This window comes from Genypterus blacodes, unplaced genomic scaffold (assembly GCF_046128005.1).
Source record: "Genypterus blacodes isolate CSIRO-AG114 ecotype Tasmania unplaced genomic scaffold, CSIRO-AGI_Gbla_v1 ptg000214l_1, whole genome shotgun sequence".
Classification (NCBI taxonomy): domain Eukaryota; kingdom Metazoa; phylum Chordata; class Actinopteri; order Ophidiiformes; family Ophidiidae; genus Genypterus; species Genypterus blacodes.
In genome coordinates this window covers 1688926-1706165 of record NW_027467013.1, presented here as the reverse complement: position 1 = coordinate 1706165, position 17240 = coordinate 1688926, and the positions used below count along the sequence as shown (strand labels likewise).

The window sequence follows — 17240 nt, the reverse complement described above, 5'->3', positions numbered from 1 at the left end:
TAGTTTTATCAGTCTGAGATCTATGGAGCAGAATGCACACCAGTTATTGATGTGGATTAAAGGCTAATCATTGAGACAGTTATACTGAGTGGGGCAGGGAAAGTTATTATCCCTAAATCTATGGAGTCTGAATTACATCGAAATATTTTGCACTAAATTGGGAATTGCGTGTTTCTGCCCCTAGATGGCAGTAAAACCTCAAAGCCCAGCAGCGCGCAGCCACGTCCGAGCTCATTCACTCCTTTTTGACCCCCCTCAGCACCTGTAGTAGCTTCTAGCGCTGTTAGCTCGTTTGTTGTTTTGGCTGTGTGTCGGCCATAGACGTTTTGTAGCAGGTCTGAAACTTATTTTAAGGTTTGTTCACTTCAGATCGTTGTATTGTTGACGCCGGGATGGTGCATTGGTGACATTTTGTGCATTAACCGCTGTGTTGTTCTGGTCCAACTGGCTTAGAATCGGTTACGCTGAGTACAAATGAAGGCGCCTGACAGCTCTACTGACTGTTCCGCTAAATGACATCATTAGATAAGAGAGGAGATAAGATAGAACTTTAATTAGCGATGTCAACCAGTGCATCTCTCGCTAGAAATGCTACATTGAACTGAAATAAATCAGTGTTTTGTGATCTGAAAATGCTCAAACCCTCCAAATCACATCTAACACGAAGGATGGCTAAGCTAACAGTTTAGCTATCTAGCACAGGCCGGCTTGATGCTAATAGTGTTTTCTATGAAACTAAATGAAAGCTGTGTTCTTGTTGTGTTATTATTGTAAAGTGTACATAAAGTTGACGATATTTAAATGACAGTGGACATTAATGTGCACTAAAACAGTGACATAATGTTAAGTTAACATGTATGAACTTCAGGGTGGGGCACCGTTAGCTTATCGAGCTGCACATTCAGCTAAATGAGTTATAAAACATTAATAAATCTTTCTACAAAGTAACAGTTTAGAGAGTAATTCTTTACTGTTGCTATGGTGGCCGAGAGTTAATGTCTGCGTGGCTTGTGACGGTTGTTGTCGTGGTGCTGTCAGGTGTTACGCTACATAGACAAACGCTACTTTCCCGTTTTTTTGATTTTCTTTTCTTGATTTGGTTTAAGTGAGGCATGGAGGTAAATAAAAATGTTTTATTTTTACGCAGCTTTGGCATCATGTCTGACAAAAGTGAACTGAAAGCGGAGCTGGAGAGGAAGAAGCAGCGACTGGCTCAGATCCGAGAGGAGAAGAGGAGGAAGGAAGAGGAGCGAGAGAGGAAAAAGAAGGAGGAGGAGCGCAAGAAGAAAGATGTAATGTGTAACATTTCTTTCCGAAAACAACAAAGATGACCTCTGAAACATGCATATCTGCTTATATGTAATATTATAATTGGACTCTTTGGTTTGGAGGTTGCGTGTTAAGTTTCTTAGTTTCTGCTGCCATCTACTGGTGAAAGAGAGAAATAGCGGCACCAATAGACATGTAGAATAGAATAGATTCTATTTAAATCGTATTTAAAAGTTTGTATTGCTGTCATTTAAATATAGCGCGGGCGATTTTGAAAGTTAAGTTTATTTTTCCACTTTTACTGTTATTGCAAAAAGCACATACATTAAAGTGTGTTTTTACCGAGTTTTGTTTCTTAATAACAATTGTTAATTTTGACAATTTCTGGGTCCACTTGTAGGTGTTTTGAGATGTTTGGATGTGGATGTAATATGTGACAAATGTTGATGTTTCCAGGTGGACCAGCTGAATGATGCAGCGCCTCACCAAGATGATGACCTGGAGAAAAAGAGGCGTGAAGCTGAGGCCCTCCTACAAAGCATGGGTATCACCTCAGAAGCTCCTGCTGGTATGTTTCATCCTTCTTCATAAAGATTTGTTTCATATTCTCTGGAAGACAAAAGAGAGGTGTGAGGTAATGTCCTGATAGAGTGACACATGATGGGATGTCTTTAATTTGTCATCGCAAGTTGTGTCACTGAGTTTGGATAAAGATGAGTCACAGTGTTTCCAGTTGACTAGTTGATTCATTGTGACACCTACAAGTTAAATAATTTATAAAGTAATGAAATAGTTGTAAATTATGTCAATAGACACTGAAATGAGTTTGGTTGTGCAGAATCAGCTGACTTGTAGAAATGCCTAATCAATCAAATGTTTATTCCTTTTAGAGTAACAGTTGTTTTGTGGGATCAGTCTGTTAGAGCATTGTCTACTTTTCACCAGCAGGTGGCAGAAGAGATCCATAAAACAGTTTTTTATGTCTCACCCAATGTAAACAAGACACAGGATTGCTGCTAGACTGAAAATAATTTCTGAATGTTTATCTTACATCTTACACTAATGTTCTCTCTGCTCTGAGAGTTATCGAAGTTGTTTTTCAAGCTCATCACTTATTTTAATGCTAATTTTCTCAGTAATTAGTTTATACTATCAGCAGTGATTAATATCCATGGTTTGTCTTGTATACTATGCTCCTTGATGTTGAAGCTGTTAGAAAGTCCCCTTCTTATTTTGGACTCTTGTAACATCTGAAGCACTGTTGCATCCATGCCATCCAATGTAAACAGCAGAGCATCTTCACACTGTAACCGACGATTACTGTCTGTCTCTCCGTGTAGTCCCTGCTCCCCTGTCTCCAACTTCAAAATCGGTGGGCACACCAAGCGAGGCCGGAAGCCAGGACTCTGATGGCGCCGCGGGACCCAGGTACACTCACACCTCTTAGCAAACGTCTTAATCAGCTTCTTCTGCTGCCAGAAAAGGTAAACAGCACAGCACAGCAGCATGTCGCTGTAAGTGTGGAAACCATACCCAGGTTTTAATTTGTTGTAAGAATTAAGGATTGTTTCTACACCTGAGGCTAAATGTCTTGCTGAGTTTAAATGTTTAGTTTAACACTTTATTCTCAAAAAGGTCTCAGCAGCAACAGTAAGACTAAGCAGTAAGAAAGTGAATGCTGTCAGGGCTTTGTTCCAGCTGCTTTAATCACTTAAGCATTGTGTGCTTTGCATCATCCTTCAGCATGGACGAAGGCCACAAATGTTCTAATCAGCACTGCAGTACGAGCGAGCGAACGTTTAACAAAGTCTTATATGTTACAGTGAATGATGACAAGTGTTTCCCAACTGCGTACATGTTTATTTAATCTGTGTGCCGTTGAATTAGGAGGATCTTAAATTAAGTATAAAAGAGCAGGCTGCTGTGATGCCTGGGGGACTTCTTAACCCCTAATTAGAGCCCCTTCCCTGGGCTGAAACTCAAGCTCCCCCAGTGTCCCATCAGGCTCAGGGAGCTCTTCCCCCTACGTGTTGACTCATTTCCCTCACCAGCATGGCCATTTCCTACACACATGGAGGTCATGTTTTCTCCCCGAGGGTTCTGGCTCTCCCTCCCTCCCTGTCTACACAACACTGGCAGCCTTTGGTGTGACACAGTTCAGGCTGTATCAGCCCCTCAGGCGGCACATTGCACCCCTGTGTCATCCTGCTCACTGGCTCTGTGTGTCCATGCATTTCAAGCAGACACTTTCCTTACAACAGTGGGTGTTGTGTAAGCAGATACAGGCTGGGTTTGAAATGCAAAATATCAAATGATCCCGTCTGAGCGTGTGTTGATTACGTGTGAGATCAAGTGCTTTGTGACCTAGGAGCCAATCAGCATGTTGGCTGCCAAAAATGCTAACTCCTTTCCTCTGCTCATTTTTGCTCGCCTGTCTCTCTCACTAATGCCGCCTTGTTGCCGTGACACTAACCAGGACTCTGCACTGGGACTCTGACCCGTCCACTCTTCAACTTCATTCTGATTCTGAGCTGGGGTACTGGACACTCTCTTCTCTCCTTTCCTGGTCATTTTCCCTTCTCTCAATCTAAGGCATGGTTATGGCTTTCACAGTCATTGTTGATTTAATGCAGTCCAGTAAGATTAAGTCATGCATGCGTGTCATCCCATGAAAAACATATTTACTACATAATTAATCTATTATCACTGTCTCCATTCAAGTTGCAAGAAGGTGAGAGTGCTTAATGCAGGACTGTTTCCTCTGTTTTGTTTTTTACCGTCCTGTTAGAATCTCTTTGTTGAGTCGTTTGTGCATCGTCTGAGTCCATTTGTGCTTTTAGGCGCCCGGCTCCTAAACTGGGAATGGCCAAAGTCTTCCATGTGGACTTCCCTCCACGTGAAACTGTGTCCTACACCAAAGAGACCCAGACGCCCACGGTGACCCTGCAGAAAGAAGGTGATGCTCCTGTAATGTTGAAATACAGTGTAAACATATATAAAGTGCTCAATAATCCGGCAGCTCTTTGCTCCCAAATATAATATTTAGAAGCATTTCTGTGCATTGTAGTTAAATTTATTTGCCCCCCCTAATTTCAATAATACCTCCATGTGCTGGCAGATGAAGTTGGGCGATGTGTTTGCACACATTGGTTGTTGTAACTGTGTGTACGCCTACTTACCCAGAGGTGAACAAGTGGAATAAATCTGATTTTTTTTTTTGTGCGAGCGCTGAGATGAAAGTAAAGGAAAATTGCAGAGGCCGGGGAAACATAAGAAGTCAGAGGAGAGATTAAATTCAGACAAGCCCTGACCCCACCCCCACCCCACACACGCACACACACACATACTCCGCTCCTGAGCCCCACATGCGGCTCCACACCGACTGCACTTTGGTGTAATTAATGAGCGGGATGAGAAAAACAGTGACAGGAAGGAGAAAGGAGATGAGGAGGCAAGATAGCGAGCGCCGCACGTCCGTACGACTGCCTCCCGCATCTGAGGCATGACGATATGTATGTAATTGCTGCAACCGCCGCTTTCATGTGGTGGACCAGAGAGAGTGTTTGGGCTGCTACCAACATCCACATGTCCAGCACATGTTGGCTAAAACATGCAGCCTTCTCCAGCGCCTAGTTGTTGTTGTTGTTGTTGTTGTTGCTGCTGCTGCTGCTTGTTCTCAGTGGGTTTGCGTGTGGCAGACAGACGTCGTGATAGGAATTCACCTTTTTTTACTTTTAGCCACAGTGCGTTACCTCCCAGTGTGTCACGTCTGTCTGTCTTTCCTGGTCTTTTCAGCTTGAGTTGCTCGGTTTATGTGCATCAGCTATCACATCCTCTTAAGTGTCCTTGAAAGCCTGGTTAGAGTCCTGAACGCAGCAGCATACAGGAAATTAGTTTTTGTCCTCTGTTGGACTGCGGATCAAAGCAAACAAATATATTTTTTGAAGTTCAGACTAAAGAACCGACAGATTTCATTCATCTCAGACAGCATAAAGACCTTTTTTTCTTTCTTTTTGTAATATTTCCAACTTAATATTATTTTGATACCTGTCCCTATAAATCAATCATATTGGCACTCGTTTCTAAACATTTGACACAATACACAGCAGCAGTGGTGCTGTGGGAAGTACCTGCGTAATGCGGAGACATTTCTAGGGTTGCTTGTTGAGTTGAGTATGAGGAAATTGTGTGATTTTGTGGAAAACTCTGAGCAGAACTATTGAAGGATGAAGAGCATGCCTCTCCTCTCCTCTGCTCCCGGAGGCGCACACAGACTCTACTGGGCATTGTAAAAACTGTGTTAAACAACGGTGGTTTCTGCCGGCTGTTCAACACTAGGCCCCCTTCCCCTCTCTGCCACTATGTAATCATTTCATCAACTTGCTCGCTTCCCTGTCTTCTCCCTTCACCGAACAGACACATAACAAAACACACTCAGTGACATTGTGCATTTTCACACCATCACGTCTGGCACTCGATGAGACGGCATCCCCTTCCCCGGTTCGGCTCCCCCTCAGCGCATATTTGATGTGTAGGGTGGCGTCGGGGCCCCCGTTCTCTGATTGAGCGATTTATCATGTTGTCAAGAGGAAGCGGCGGCGCAGCACTCTCAAGGTCAGCGGGCGGCTGGGCGTGCGAGGGAGCCGCCGCTGTGCCCCTCGCGGTTGCCACAGACCCCCGCAGGGTTTCCGGGGTGTCTCGTAGATTTGGGATTTGATGTCAGCTGCCCTACTGACCCAAAGAGAAACCTCTCTCTCTTTCTCTCTCTCTCTCTCGCCACTCTCCCGCCTGTGCTTACGTAGCGATGGCGTCGCTAGGCCAGGCTAAGCGGGAGCTCAGATGTAAATGGAAAATAAAGTCATTTTTAAATAATTATACAGAGGGACTTATTCAGCTCTTTAGTAAGTGGTCATGGAATAATCGGAATGGAAGTATTGTCACTTAAAATAAACCTCCACGGGGCGATCACGACACCAAGGCACTGATGTTCCTCATGCATCAGCAGATTGGTGCGTTTCAGCCTCAGCCTCAGCCTCAGCCTCAGCCTCAGCAGCACGACATGCACCGCTCCGGGCTGCACTAGTAGGTAATGTGCAGCGTCAGTATGCACTCCTCAACAAGCGGCAGTAATTATGGAGTAAGATATTGATGGAGGGCGGGGGTGTAGAGTGCTCGGCCCGCTGTAGCATTTATTTGAAAAAGGCTCGTGGGGAATCTGAGAGTATGTAGAGCAGTTTAGTAAATCCAATATTCAATTAAATCTGATTGTTTTAATCACTCCGAATTCAAAGGCAGGTCAAAACTTTTAATCACAAAAGCCCTTAATGCCCGGATCCCCCCCCCCCCCCCCCCCCCCCCGTTTGAAGTGCCACTTGTAATTGTGGTCACATTTCCTGCACTTGATTAGGACTGTTAAATATCTATTGTATCCCGTCTGTCATACAGTAGCTCAACACGCCGAGCTGAGAAATCCATGGACCGTTCTCAACCTTTCCTTCGCGTCACGGACGTGCGGACCATTTCCACAATTACACTTTTATAATCTGGTCCCCTGTTTCTCACCCGTGACTCTGTGCGGTGTGTGTAAATGATATATTGATGTAAATGAAGGCAGCACAGGCGTCTGACCATGTTAACAGCTGCTGGCTACAGATGACCAAACCTGACACACAGGCCACTGAGGTGTGTGTGTGTGTGTGCTTTTGCCTTGCGTATGCTATGAATCTGAAAAAAAGTTTGCGTTAAAGTACAAATATTTACCCCGACCTCAAATGTTGACGTTGAACCATTTGAGCTTAAAAGTGAGGAAAATAAATTCTTGTTGTGAAGGGCTTACATTATATTGTCACCACCTTTCATTCGTGCACTAAATCTCTTAGTTTTGTGCGTCGCTGGACTGCCACATGCTTCCTCTTCACCTATACATTCACGCCAATGAAGAAACACAGAACTGCACATTTAAATCATCATAACAGAGATGAGTTATTATGAATTGTAGATATCGTCTGTTTTGTACAATTTGAAGGAACAACAAACTGGTATAAATGTGGTATAAATCTTGTGTGTGTGTTTCTATATTGGCTGACATATGGTAGCGAAGAAGGCTGTTGTGTCTGTGTGTGGATGCAGCTCACACCCGTGTCCAGTCTGGATGTGTGTGTGTGTGTGTGTGTGTGTGAGGGAAGACACCTGCAGCAGTCAGAGGTCATTTAGTTTGAGACTTTTGCATCGCCGGCCGCACGTCGTGTTTGCGTTAATATATTGTCCACAGACAAAGACCTGTGATTACCAACCCCCCCACCACCACCACCACACACAGACACACACACAGACACACACCCGCTCCCCATCCTGGCTCACCCCACCCCCCCAAAAAAGCTTTTATTTCTTAAGTGGTACAAAAGCCATAATTGGGGCTGCTTTGAGAGGAGGTGTCAGTGTATGGGACATCGGTGATCCGGGTGAATTCTGTTAAATGCACCCCCACCTCCACCCACCCACCTTACGCGCCACGAGCCCCGCACACACACACTTCCCCAGCAGGGTCACCAGGATCACTAGCTTTTCTCCAAATGGCCATTTTGGCTGGCAGGTGCATTATACCCTTTATTTTCAGATTGTCTATCCGCTCCTAATGCCTGGCAGGTTGATTGCTCTGGCTGCCTCACCAGGGAGAAGGCTGACGAGCACGGTTGGGACTTGCTGAAAGACAGTGATTACTGTTTTCCTTTAAGCCTGATTGAGGCCCTTGAAAGGAAAGATTTTAACCTTCTCCTGTTGGTTGCAGAGTATGGCCGTACATTGAAATGGCTCGTGTCGTCAGCACAGTTCTGTAAACTCATCAGTGCACCCGCTAACCTTCCTCCCCAAACCACCGTCTGAAAGAGAGGATGAAACACTTTATGGACAAAGTGACAGATGACATTATCATTTAGATTATCTCAGTAGGAAGGAAACGCTGGCATGCAGTGCTGTCGTCGTAGATTAACTATAAGGCTCATGCAGAGATCCAACGCCGGAAGGAACCAGGCAAATATTTCCCTTCTACTTGTGAATCTGTTTAGTCCCTGCACAGCTTATATTGTTACATCTGAAAGCCTAGCGTGTAAGTGGTGGTGAGGATATATGTTTTGAAAAAAAGGAGCGTGTTCATCCTCCTTTAGGTGGACGCAGTGTGCTGTTTGCCAGCTGGTCTTGCCTACAAGCTGTATTTTGTTGTACATTCTCTGAAGTTGAATAGCAGTGGAAGGACCTCCTGCTGAGATGGTAATTGCACGGGCTTGCCATTCAGGGGGGGAGGCTTGTCTGGGGGTAGCCAGGCGGAAAACCCCTGTGCCATCCCCATGCCACCGCTGAAGAGAGCAAGACAATCCCCAGCACCGCCATCTGCTTTTGCACCGTGCCGTCATCTGGCCGGACCAATGGGATTGAGCCGGGCAGCTGCTCCGCACCCTCTGATCTGTTGCCCCCTGGCCTAAAAGGGGGCAACTTGTTAGTAGGACACGGAAGAGACGGACACACTGACAGCTTCACAGTCTTTTCAATGGCTGGAGTCTCATTAAACGTTTGGGAAAACAGGGGTGCCTGCAACAAGAAGACACCCGCTGCTCCCTCTCCCTTTTAACACAAATGACAAAGTTCCACACTGTAGAGGTGCAGGTTCCTTTTGAAAGGCGACATTGTGCTGACAAACCAAACAAAATCAATCTATTACCGCAGCGGTGGTCACTGGGGAGCGTTGCTTTTTTGTTTTTTAAAGAGACATTGACCAAAAAGTGCGAAACGTCTGGTCCTTTTGTCAACGTCCTTCTCTGTGGAAGACAGGATTTGATTTTAATCCATGTCTACATGTGACATTTAACCCAGCAGAATGGGATTTATATATTTATTTATCATTACATGCAGACTGGGGATAAGGGGGATTATCAGACACAATCTATTGTGAACAACAATTTTTTCTGTATTAATGAATAAAAGTCTCTTTTTCATCAGCCGAGGAAGAAGAGGAGGAAGAAATTGCTCCACCTGAGGTTGCAGTGGAGACTCCACCAGAGAAACCAGACCAGAAAGAGGAGGAGGAAGGTACCAGTGGTGATGTAGATTTATGGCAGACTGAAGGCTTCAGTTCACCTCCAGTCCAACAACAATAAACATGAAAAGAGCAAATATTCCCACTGAAATGTTATGCTTGGTTTGAGGATTTCTGTTGCACTGCAGGGTCGTTAACATTCAGACCTCGGTGTGTGTGTGTGTGTGTGTTTGTCTGCGTAGCTCCCCCTCACGAGCTGACCGAGGAGGAGAAGCTCCAGGTCCTGCACTCTGAGGAGTTCATGACCTTCTTCGACCACAGCACTCGCATCATTGAGCGGGCCATATCGGAGCACGTCAACATCTTCTTCGACTACAGCGGCCGCGACCTGGAGGAGAAGGAGGGGTAATGCGGAAAAATCTGTCTCGACGGAATTTGCAAAGCGATATATATGGAGAATTGCCCTTAATGATTGCCGGTGCCTTGTGTTCCTCCAGTGAGATCCAGGCCGGAGCAAAGTTGTCCCTCAACAGGCAGTTCCTAGACGAACGCTGGTCCAAGCATCGTGTTGTTACCTGCCTGGACTGGTCCACACAGGTACACATCCCCCATCTATCACACCGAGCAGCAGAGCAGCAGGGAGGAATGTTTCCGCTATTAACGGAACCCTCGTTGCTAAAGCCAAGCGTATTCCTGTCGCCATTTCCTGCAAATATTGCTGCAGCGTGTGTATAAGTGCTGCTAATTGGCTGTTGAAATAACTTACTCTCACCCAGCCGTAATGCTTTATGATTACATAGCTTGACTTTGACAGGATTTACTTTTGGCCACAAGTCCCTCAGGAAAAAGTAGCTTATGTCACACACAAATTGTCACTTAGTCCAGGCCGTAATGATTTGTTTCCTCCGGTGTCCAAGGTCATTTAATGCATGATTGGACAATGACTTTTGACAGTGATTGAACACCAACCCTTTTGTTTACAATATTTGCTTGCTTGGAGCGAAACCCGGACGCTGGTTGATTAGGAATCGTACATTTACTAAGTGTAAATCTCGGATCAAATATTAGAAGCAGCAGGGGTTAATGGTTTATTTATATCTGCCGTGTCGGGCTTCTCTGCTCATTCTCTGGTTTCATGTATTCACTTTAAAACACCGCTCAATGGCTCGCTTTGTTTAACTCTCCTACTGTGTGTTTTTAGAGCTGTAAAAATTGCTAAAGGTTCTTAGGGGAACTTAACCAGCCATAAATCTTGGGTGCTTACTCGCTCTGCAAGGTATTCAGCCCCACCACACAGTGAAGGCCTGGCTTGTTCCCATGGAGCCAGGCCTGGGGGGCATGTCTGCCTCCACTTGACATTCATTTGAGCTGATTTTTCTGTCACCAGTATCCTGAACTGCTGCTTGCCTCATACAACAACAATGAGGAAGCGCCGCACGAGCCAGACGGCGTGGCCTTAGTGTGGAACATGAAGTACAAGAAGTCCACGCCGGAGTACGTCTTCCACTGTCAGGTACGTCCAAAGCAAAGCAGAGCCCCTTCACACTTCTCTCACCCTGGTCCTCATGCGCCGCTTTATTCATGACGAGCACGGAACGCCGCCAACCTTCCCTCCCTCCCTCCCTCCCAAACACCTCCGCCTGCTGCCTTCAGCCCACATTGCGAGTTCAGTGGGCTGGCATCCGCCGCTACCACATCTATCCACAAACACATGTTAGTCAGGCGCCGGAGATGACCTGTGGCGCAGCAGTTGACTGGAATCCGAGCACTCGGCGAGGATTAAGTGTGCAGCGCCGGGGATGGTTATCGTGTGCATCTAAACAAGGGCTCTGTGTTAAGACAAACTAGCAGAGAGAGCAGTAGAGCTCCTCCGCTGGCCCAGCCTCGTTACGCTGCCTGCCCCCAGGCTGAGGGTCCGGGACCGGGACAAGTTGAGTAAAACCACATGTCGTTGCCTCCCGAGCGGATGTAGTCGCAGGCATATTGCTCACATGAATGCAACTGAACAGAAGTGTGAACGCAATTTTCTCCAATGCCTCCAAGTGGACTGGGAATGAGATTTTCCTCATCGGCGTATCATAATTGTTGGCGAGGAAAAGATGACTGAAAGCCCAAGTCTAGCCCAGACTGAGATGAGTGAAGCAGCGGGAGTGGACACATAAAGAAAACCCCCCCAATAATAATAGTAAAAATAAATGAAATGATTTCTGACAGCCTAAGCTTCATCTCTATCTATATTTTGTCGAGCATCCAAACTTGTTCTGCTTACACGGTTAGCACTCAGGCATGAGTCATGGAAAACACCAGATTGTTAAAGCTAAACGAAAACAGCGCAGCCTGGCATATAGCTGCATCGTCATGGCGACCCCTCTGTACACTTGGCTGTTTGCGGCGAGCTGGAAATGGTGGGCTCCTGCCTGCAGCGTCCTTTGATTGGAAATGACACGGTGGCACGTTAGAAGAGGCCTGTCGCCCGTCTGTCTCACTCTAAATGTGTGTTTTCATCACGACGTCGCTTCTTCTTCTCGTCCCCTCTGCCCCACAGTCTGCTGTTATGTCCGCCGCCTTCGCCAAATTCCACCCCAACGTGGTGGTGGGGGGAACGTACTCCGGGCAGATCGTGCTGTGGGACAACCGGAGCAACAAGAGGACCCCGGTGCAGAGGACCCCCCTGTCTGCAGCCGCACACACGGTACAGTAAACTGCACCGCACGGCGTCTGAGTAGTGACGTAGCACAGAGGTTAAATGTCTGCTCGCTCTCTCTACAGCACCCGGTCTACTGCGTCAATGTGGTCGGCACCCAGAACGCACACAACCTGATCAGCATCTCCACCGATGGCAAGATGTGCTCCTGGAGCCTGGACATGCTCTCTCAACCACAGGTAACATAAGGATAAATAAATATATAATAATTTGAAGAGTTATGGTTATATAATCTGTCTTAGTGTCTAAAAGCCTTTAGTTTCCTTGTTACTTTGAAAGTCTCTTCACTTCCTGTTTCTCTCATTCATGCTTAATCCACCATTTTGACCCGATTGTAGTTTCAGTTTCCAATTTGGTTTCCTAAGCAACATCCTTTTATTTTTTTGGCACAGCTCAGTTTTCAATTTCGAGGTAATTGACTTTGCTAGCTGCGCCATTTCATCTGACCTCAGCACCGAACAATCACATTTTATAAAGTGCTGGTTGAATTTAGATTACACATTAATAAACTGTCATGTGATTTTTTTATGAGGCCTCACCCGGCATGGTGGCCGTGTGTGTGAAGCTTTAAAGGGAGCTTGTTATGCATGTTGTTCCATGTTGCCGCCCCTCCACAGGACAGCATGGAGCTGGTGTTCAAACAGTCCAAAGCCGTAGCCGTCACCTCCATGTCTTTCCCCCTCGGCGATGTCAACAACTTTGTGGTGGGCAGCGAGGACGGCTCTGTCTACATGTCATGTCGTCATGGAAGGTGTGTTCATAAAGCGACCGCAGTCCCCAGAGTCCACACCGGCCGCTGCCAGGAAACTGAGGCGGCTGGTTCGGCCCACCTAGGACTGTGTGTCAAATAAATATAGCCCACTCACTTCCCAGTGCAACGCAAATCCAACACTTGATCTCCTGCTGTTTGAGGTTTCACTCCTGCCCAGTCATCCTGTTTTTCTTTTCCGCTTGTCAGTTGTGTTTGTAAAGGTCGCTCAACATAAACAGGGCACACATGCAGGGGAAACAAATCATTTTTTCCCCAACTTTTTTTTTCTCTCCTTAGTATGTTTCTCTGGTTGAGCGAGTTTGTTTACAGCCAGTTGTCCCGGGGAGAATTCAAACTGATGCCGGTCGCACAATGTTCTCATTTTACAGACCGGGGGCTCGACTGTAACATGTGGGCCCAGGGTCCACGGGCAAGGCAGCAGAGAGAAATGGCTGCAGTCAAGCTAAACCTGCTACCGGCTGGCAGCTCTAAGACTAAATGCTAATGTCCCTCAGTGTGCCCCGGCGCCGCAGAGAGGGCATAGTTGTGGAGGTTTTGCATAGCCGAATCACCTCTGTAATTGGGGGAATAATTTTCCACCTCATTTACAATGGTATGATACTCTCATCGCAGTTAATAACGCATAAGCGTCACTCATGCTGAGTATTTACCTCTCTGTGTTAATTATCAGTGCTTTAGTCGGGTAACAGCTCTGCAACATGTGGCTGAGGGGCTGCTGCACTTTTCCCACCCTGCTGATAATCACATTATATAAGTAAATGATGAATGTGAACGCGTTCAGCAGAGGTCTGTTAATGCCTGGAGCTTCCATTCAGGCTCATCTCAGGCTCCTTCTGACGCCTATAGACTATTATTAGTATGATTTTTTAATTTATATTTTATTTTATTTTAGGGGCGGTCTAAATGAGGGCATAGGCGCACACACACACACACACACACACAATTTTGTGAAAACTGCTAAGATGTAGTGTAAATCTAATTAAAGGTCGTAGTGCAATTCCTGCCTCTGTGCTGCCGTCTGGTTCATGAACGGTCCAATCTGGTTAGTGTCACATTCAGGACTCTGGTGTCCGGTTCAGGGTGATCTCAGGGTGTCTTCTGGGTAATCTCTTCCATGGACAGTATCGCCTGTACTTGACTAAATTAACTATTTTATAACGTATTGTTTGTTGATATACTGTATTTTAAATGTCCCTATGCTCAATATGTATGACAAAAATCCTCCTCCCATATTTACATGATGATAACACGTTGTCTTGGCCATCTGTGCTCCACAGCAAAGCAGGCATCAGTGAGATGTTTGAGGGCCACCATGGGCCCATCACAGGGATCCACTGCCACACGTCTCCAGGGCCGCTGGACTTCTCCCACCTGTTTGTCACCTCCTCCTTCGACTGGACCGTCAAGCTGTGGAGCACCAAGGTAAGAACTAGCAGCCTATCAGAGGTGACATGATGGAGTTTGTATCCAGTGTTTGTACATAGAAGAGGTCGGCTCTCTTGAGTGGATTCTGATGTCAAACATCTTCTTCATCTCTTTTTGACCCGATTTCTTCTACAGAACAACAAGCCGCTGTACTCATTTGAAGATAACTCGGACTACGTCTATGATGTCATGTGGTCTCCCACCCACCCTGCTCTGTTTGCTTGTGTGGATGGAGTCGGTCATCTGGACCTGTGGAACCTCAACAATGACACCGAGGTACAACACAGGCAAACATCTTGTAGAAATAAGTCTCGAGAATCACATTAAAATGCCAAGGAGACACAGAGGAGTTTACTGAGTTCATTGAAGATCACCGTCATTTAAATCCCTGTGTTATTGTGTTAATGTGTTAGGTCCCGACTGCCAGCGCCACTGTAGAGGGCAACCCAGCGCTCAACAGGGTCAGGTGGGCTCATTCTGGCAGAGAGATCGCAGTGGGAGATTCTGACGGACAGGTTCTTGTGTACGAGGTTGGAGAGGTAGGAAACTTTTTACCTTTCAGTCTCTTGTTTAATATTCATGTTGTTACAAAATGTTATTTTATTCACCTGGACTGTGGTTTGTAATGTTCTGATCAGTGAGATTTTGTAATGGGTTCTATTGTGAGCCCCTGAAGCTTTATTTGGGAATCTGAGTGTTATATCTTTATTTCTTCTTCTCCTTCTAGCAAATCGCCGTCCCTAAGAACGACGAGTGGACGCGCTTCGTTCGCACGCTTGCCGAGATCAACGAGAACCGGGACGACGCAGAGGAGCTGGCGGCTCAGCGTCTGGCTGCCTGATGTAGTTGCCATGGATTTGACATTTTTAGGGACCAGAGGCGTGCGTGCCTGTAAATATCAGCCCCCTTCTGGGTGAAGGAAAAGATCTTGTTACGTGATGACAGTAGGAAAGAATGAGATTTTGCACCAATGATTAGAAATACGGACACTTGATTTCTTACGCCTGTCTTATTTGGACAAATCTGCCTTCTCCGATGGACCGACACCAGCCTTCCCTTCGGTTAAGACGAGCGACAGAGCTACCGACGCCAAACACTAAGTATGAAGCCATACTCGCAAATAAAAAACAGTTGTTCTTTGTTTAACCAGATGCCTTAAAGGTTCATTTTGAAACCTGATGAAGAAATCCTCTCTAAGTCTCTCCATGAGGATTAATTCAAAGTTGTTTTTCCAGCCATTTTGTCAAGTGCTCCACTTCACATTCATTTGCAGTCCATGAACAACACTCGTAGCTGTACTCCATTTCCCAAGTTGTAGGAAAGCAATCATGTTCTTGATATATCCTGGAATGAAAACATCTCATAACTGCAGCGCTGCTCGCCTTATTTCCTTTCTGTTTCTTTAGTCTAGATGATCCAAACACCCTCCTGTTGGTAAAATACTACAGGCTCCTGAAATGAAACATCTTTGTACTTTTGTTTGTTGTTTTGTTTTCTTTATAATCAGGGCTGCTGGATAGATTTTAGATAGGGGGAAGATCTTTAATACCTAAAGAAATGATAATTCTGCTGTATCTACTCAGTGATGTCCCGAGCTGTCAGGTGTGTGACAGCTACAGTATGTGAATAGAAACGATTGCTGTTTTTCAGAATCTCTCAATCCTGTGTCAAATTTGAGAATGTACTTTTCACATGGTAGAAACAAAACAGTTTGAATTATTTATTTCAATAAAATACAACAAATACATTTAAATTATTTCCATAGACCCCCGGCTCTGATTTCAAAATAAACACTTTGAAAACGTCTGTACATCCTCTTGTCCAAATGTAACTGCCACACATGCACACCAAAGCTTTAGTACACTAGAATGCAATAACAATCCTCCACAAAGCCATAATGTCCCTCTTTGGAGAAGTGCAATGTGTACGAGAAAAATGTGCAAGCTACGCAAAGAAATAGCCAAAAGCCACACGCATGCAGCATTTAAAGTAAGACAACTGTGTCCCTCCCCGATACAATCATCTTCAAATGATGAGGGGAGGAAAGAAGCATTTGGGACTGGAGGGGCATGCAGCCCTCACAGTCCTGATGAGGAGTGGCTCTTTACGAGGGCGGCGACTCCTTTTTGGGCTCGGCTAGTTTGATTGTCGCCTCTCCAGAAGGCTTGAACTTTGGCAGGTGTAGACCGAACTTGCTCTCCACACCGGCAAAGGTGGCAGCAGCCAGACGATAGCCGCCCATGTGGTCTGCGGTCACAGAAGGAAGGTCTGCGATCCTGGACTTGGGGGTCGGTTCAGAACCAGTAGGGCGACTGAGGAGAAGTTCAGATCAGGGTTAACACAGGCAGGTGGATCTGATGTATGTGACACTTGTGTAACGGCGTGAAGGTCGGTGAACTTACTGTCCTCCAAAGTCAACGTAGAACCATCTCTGTAAGAGCTCATAGGTTAGCAGGGTGACGGCGAACTGTGGTGAAGATCTGAAGACACGAGCTAAAGGACGATGAGAGTAGAAAAACAACAATTGATCTTTCTCTGGTTGCTTCTGCACATTCACAGTGATCACAATGAGCCTCATTCTCCAGGCATGAAACCACGTGTGGGACTTTGTGTGCGTGTACCTCCTGCGCCCTTCCAAAATGCCCTGAAGCCTTCCTCCTTGAGGATCTTCCTGAAGCAGTCGATGACGCCGTTGTATGACGTCTGGCCTGCTCGGGCCGCCACCTGGAGCCTGGTCTTGATGACATCAGCAGGGGTCACCAGAGAAGCAGCCGGCACACCTTAGGAGACGTTCGACAACAGACATAATGAATCGCTTTCACTATGCACAGATGGCCTCGGATTCTGACATCCCTGCTGCAGTATCACGCCGGGCTTGAAATGATTATAGCTATATAGTATGATCCCACACAAGCACCGTATATACAGCCAGGATAATGCCGGATCAGATGGATATAGAACACAAACAAAAAGGCAAAATGCATTTCTTGGAGAAGTAAATCTCAAGGTGTTTGATCCGTCGTGAGATAAGCTCCCAAAGT

General features: G+C 46.0%; 2 protein-coding genes across 2 annotated transcripts in view; one reads left to right on the top strand and one right to left on the bottom strand.

The window, feature by feature from the left end:
* Positions 1–252: 252 nt before the first annotated feature.
* dync1i2a (dynein, cytoplasmic 1, intermediate chain 2a) lies at positions 253–15955 on the top strand. Its single transcript, XM_076169841.1, has 16 exons — positions 253–354; positions 1148–1292; positions 1726–1837; positions 2610–2697; positions 4110–4225; positions 9262–9351; positions 9541–9703; positions 9796–9895; positions 10686–10811; positions 11844–11990; positions 12068–12181; positions 12620–12753; positions 14052–14196; positions 14335–14475; positions 14613–14738; positions 14927–15955. The coding sequence occupies exons 2-16, from the start codon at positions 1158–1160 to the stop codon at positions 15038–15040; spliced, it is 1851 nt and encodes a 616-aa protein (XP_076025956.1). The 5' UTR covers positions 253–354; positions 1148–1157; the 3' UTR covers positions 15041–15955.
* The window catches only part of LOC143015775 (electrogenic aspartate/glutamate antiporter SLC25A12, mitochondrial-like), a 16647-nt gene continuing 15312 nt past the window's right edge, over positions 15906–17240 (bottom strand). The window contains exons 16-18 of the mRNA XM_076169840.1: positions 16821–16979; positions 16602–16692; positions 15906–16511 (exon numbers count right to left, since the gene is read on the bottom strand). Of these exons, the coding sequence (XP_076025955.1) occupies positions 16304–16511; positions 16602–16692; positions 16821–16979 (458 nt within the window). The 3' untranslated portion in view covers positions 15906–16303. The remainder of the gene's footprint in view (positions 16512–16601; positions 16693–16820; positions 16980–17240) is intronic.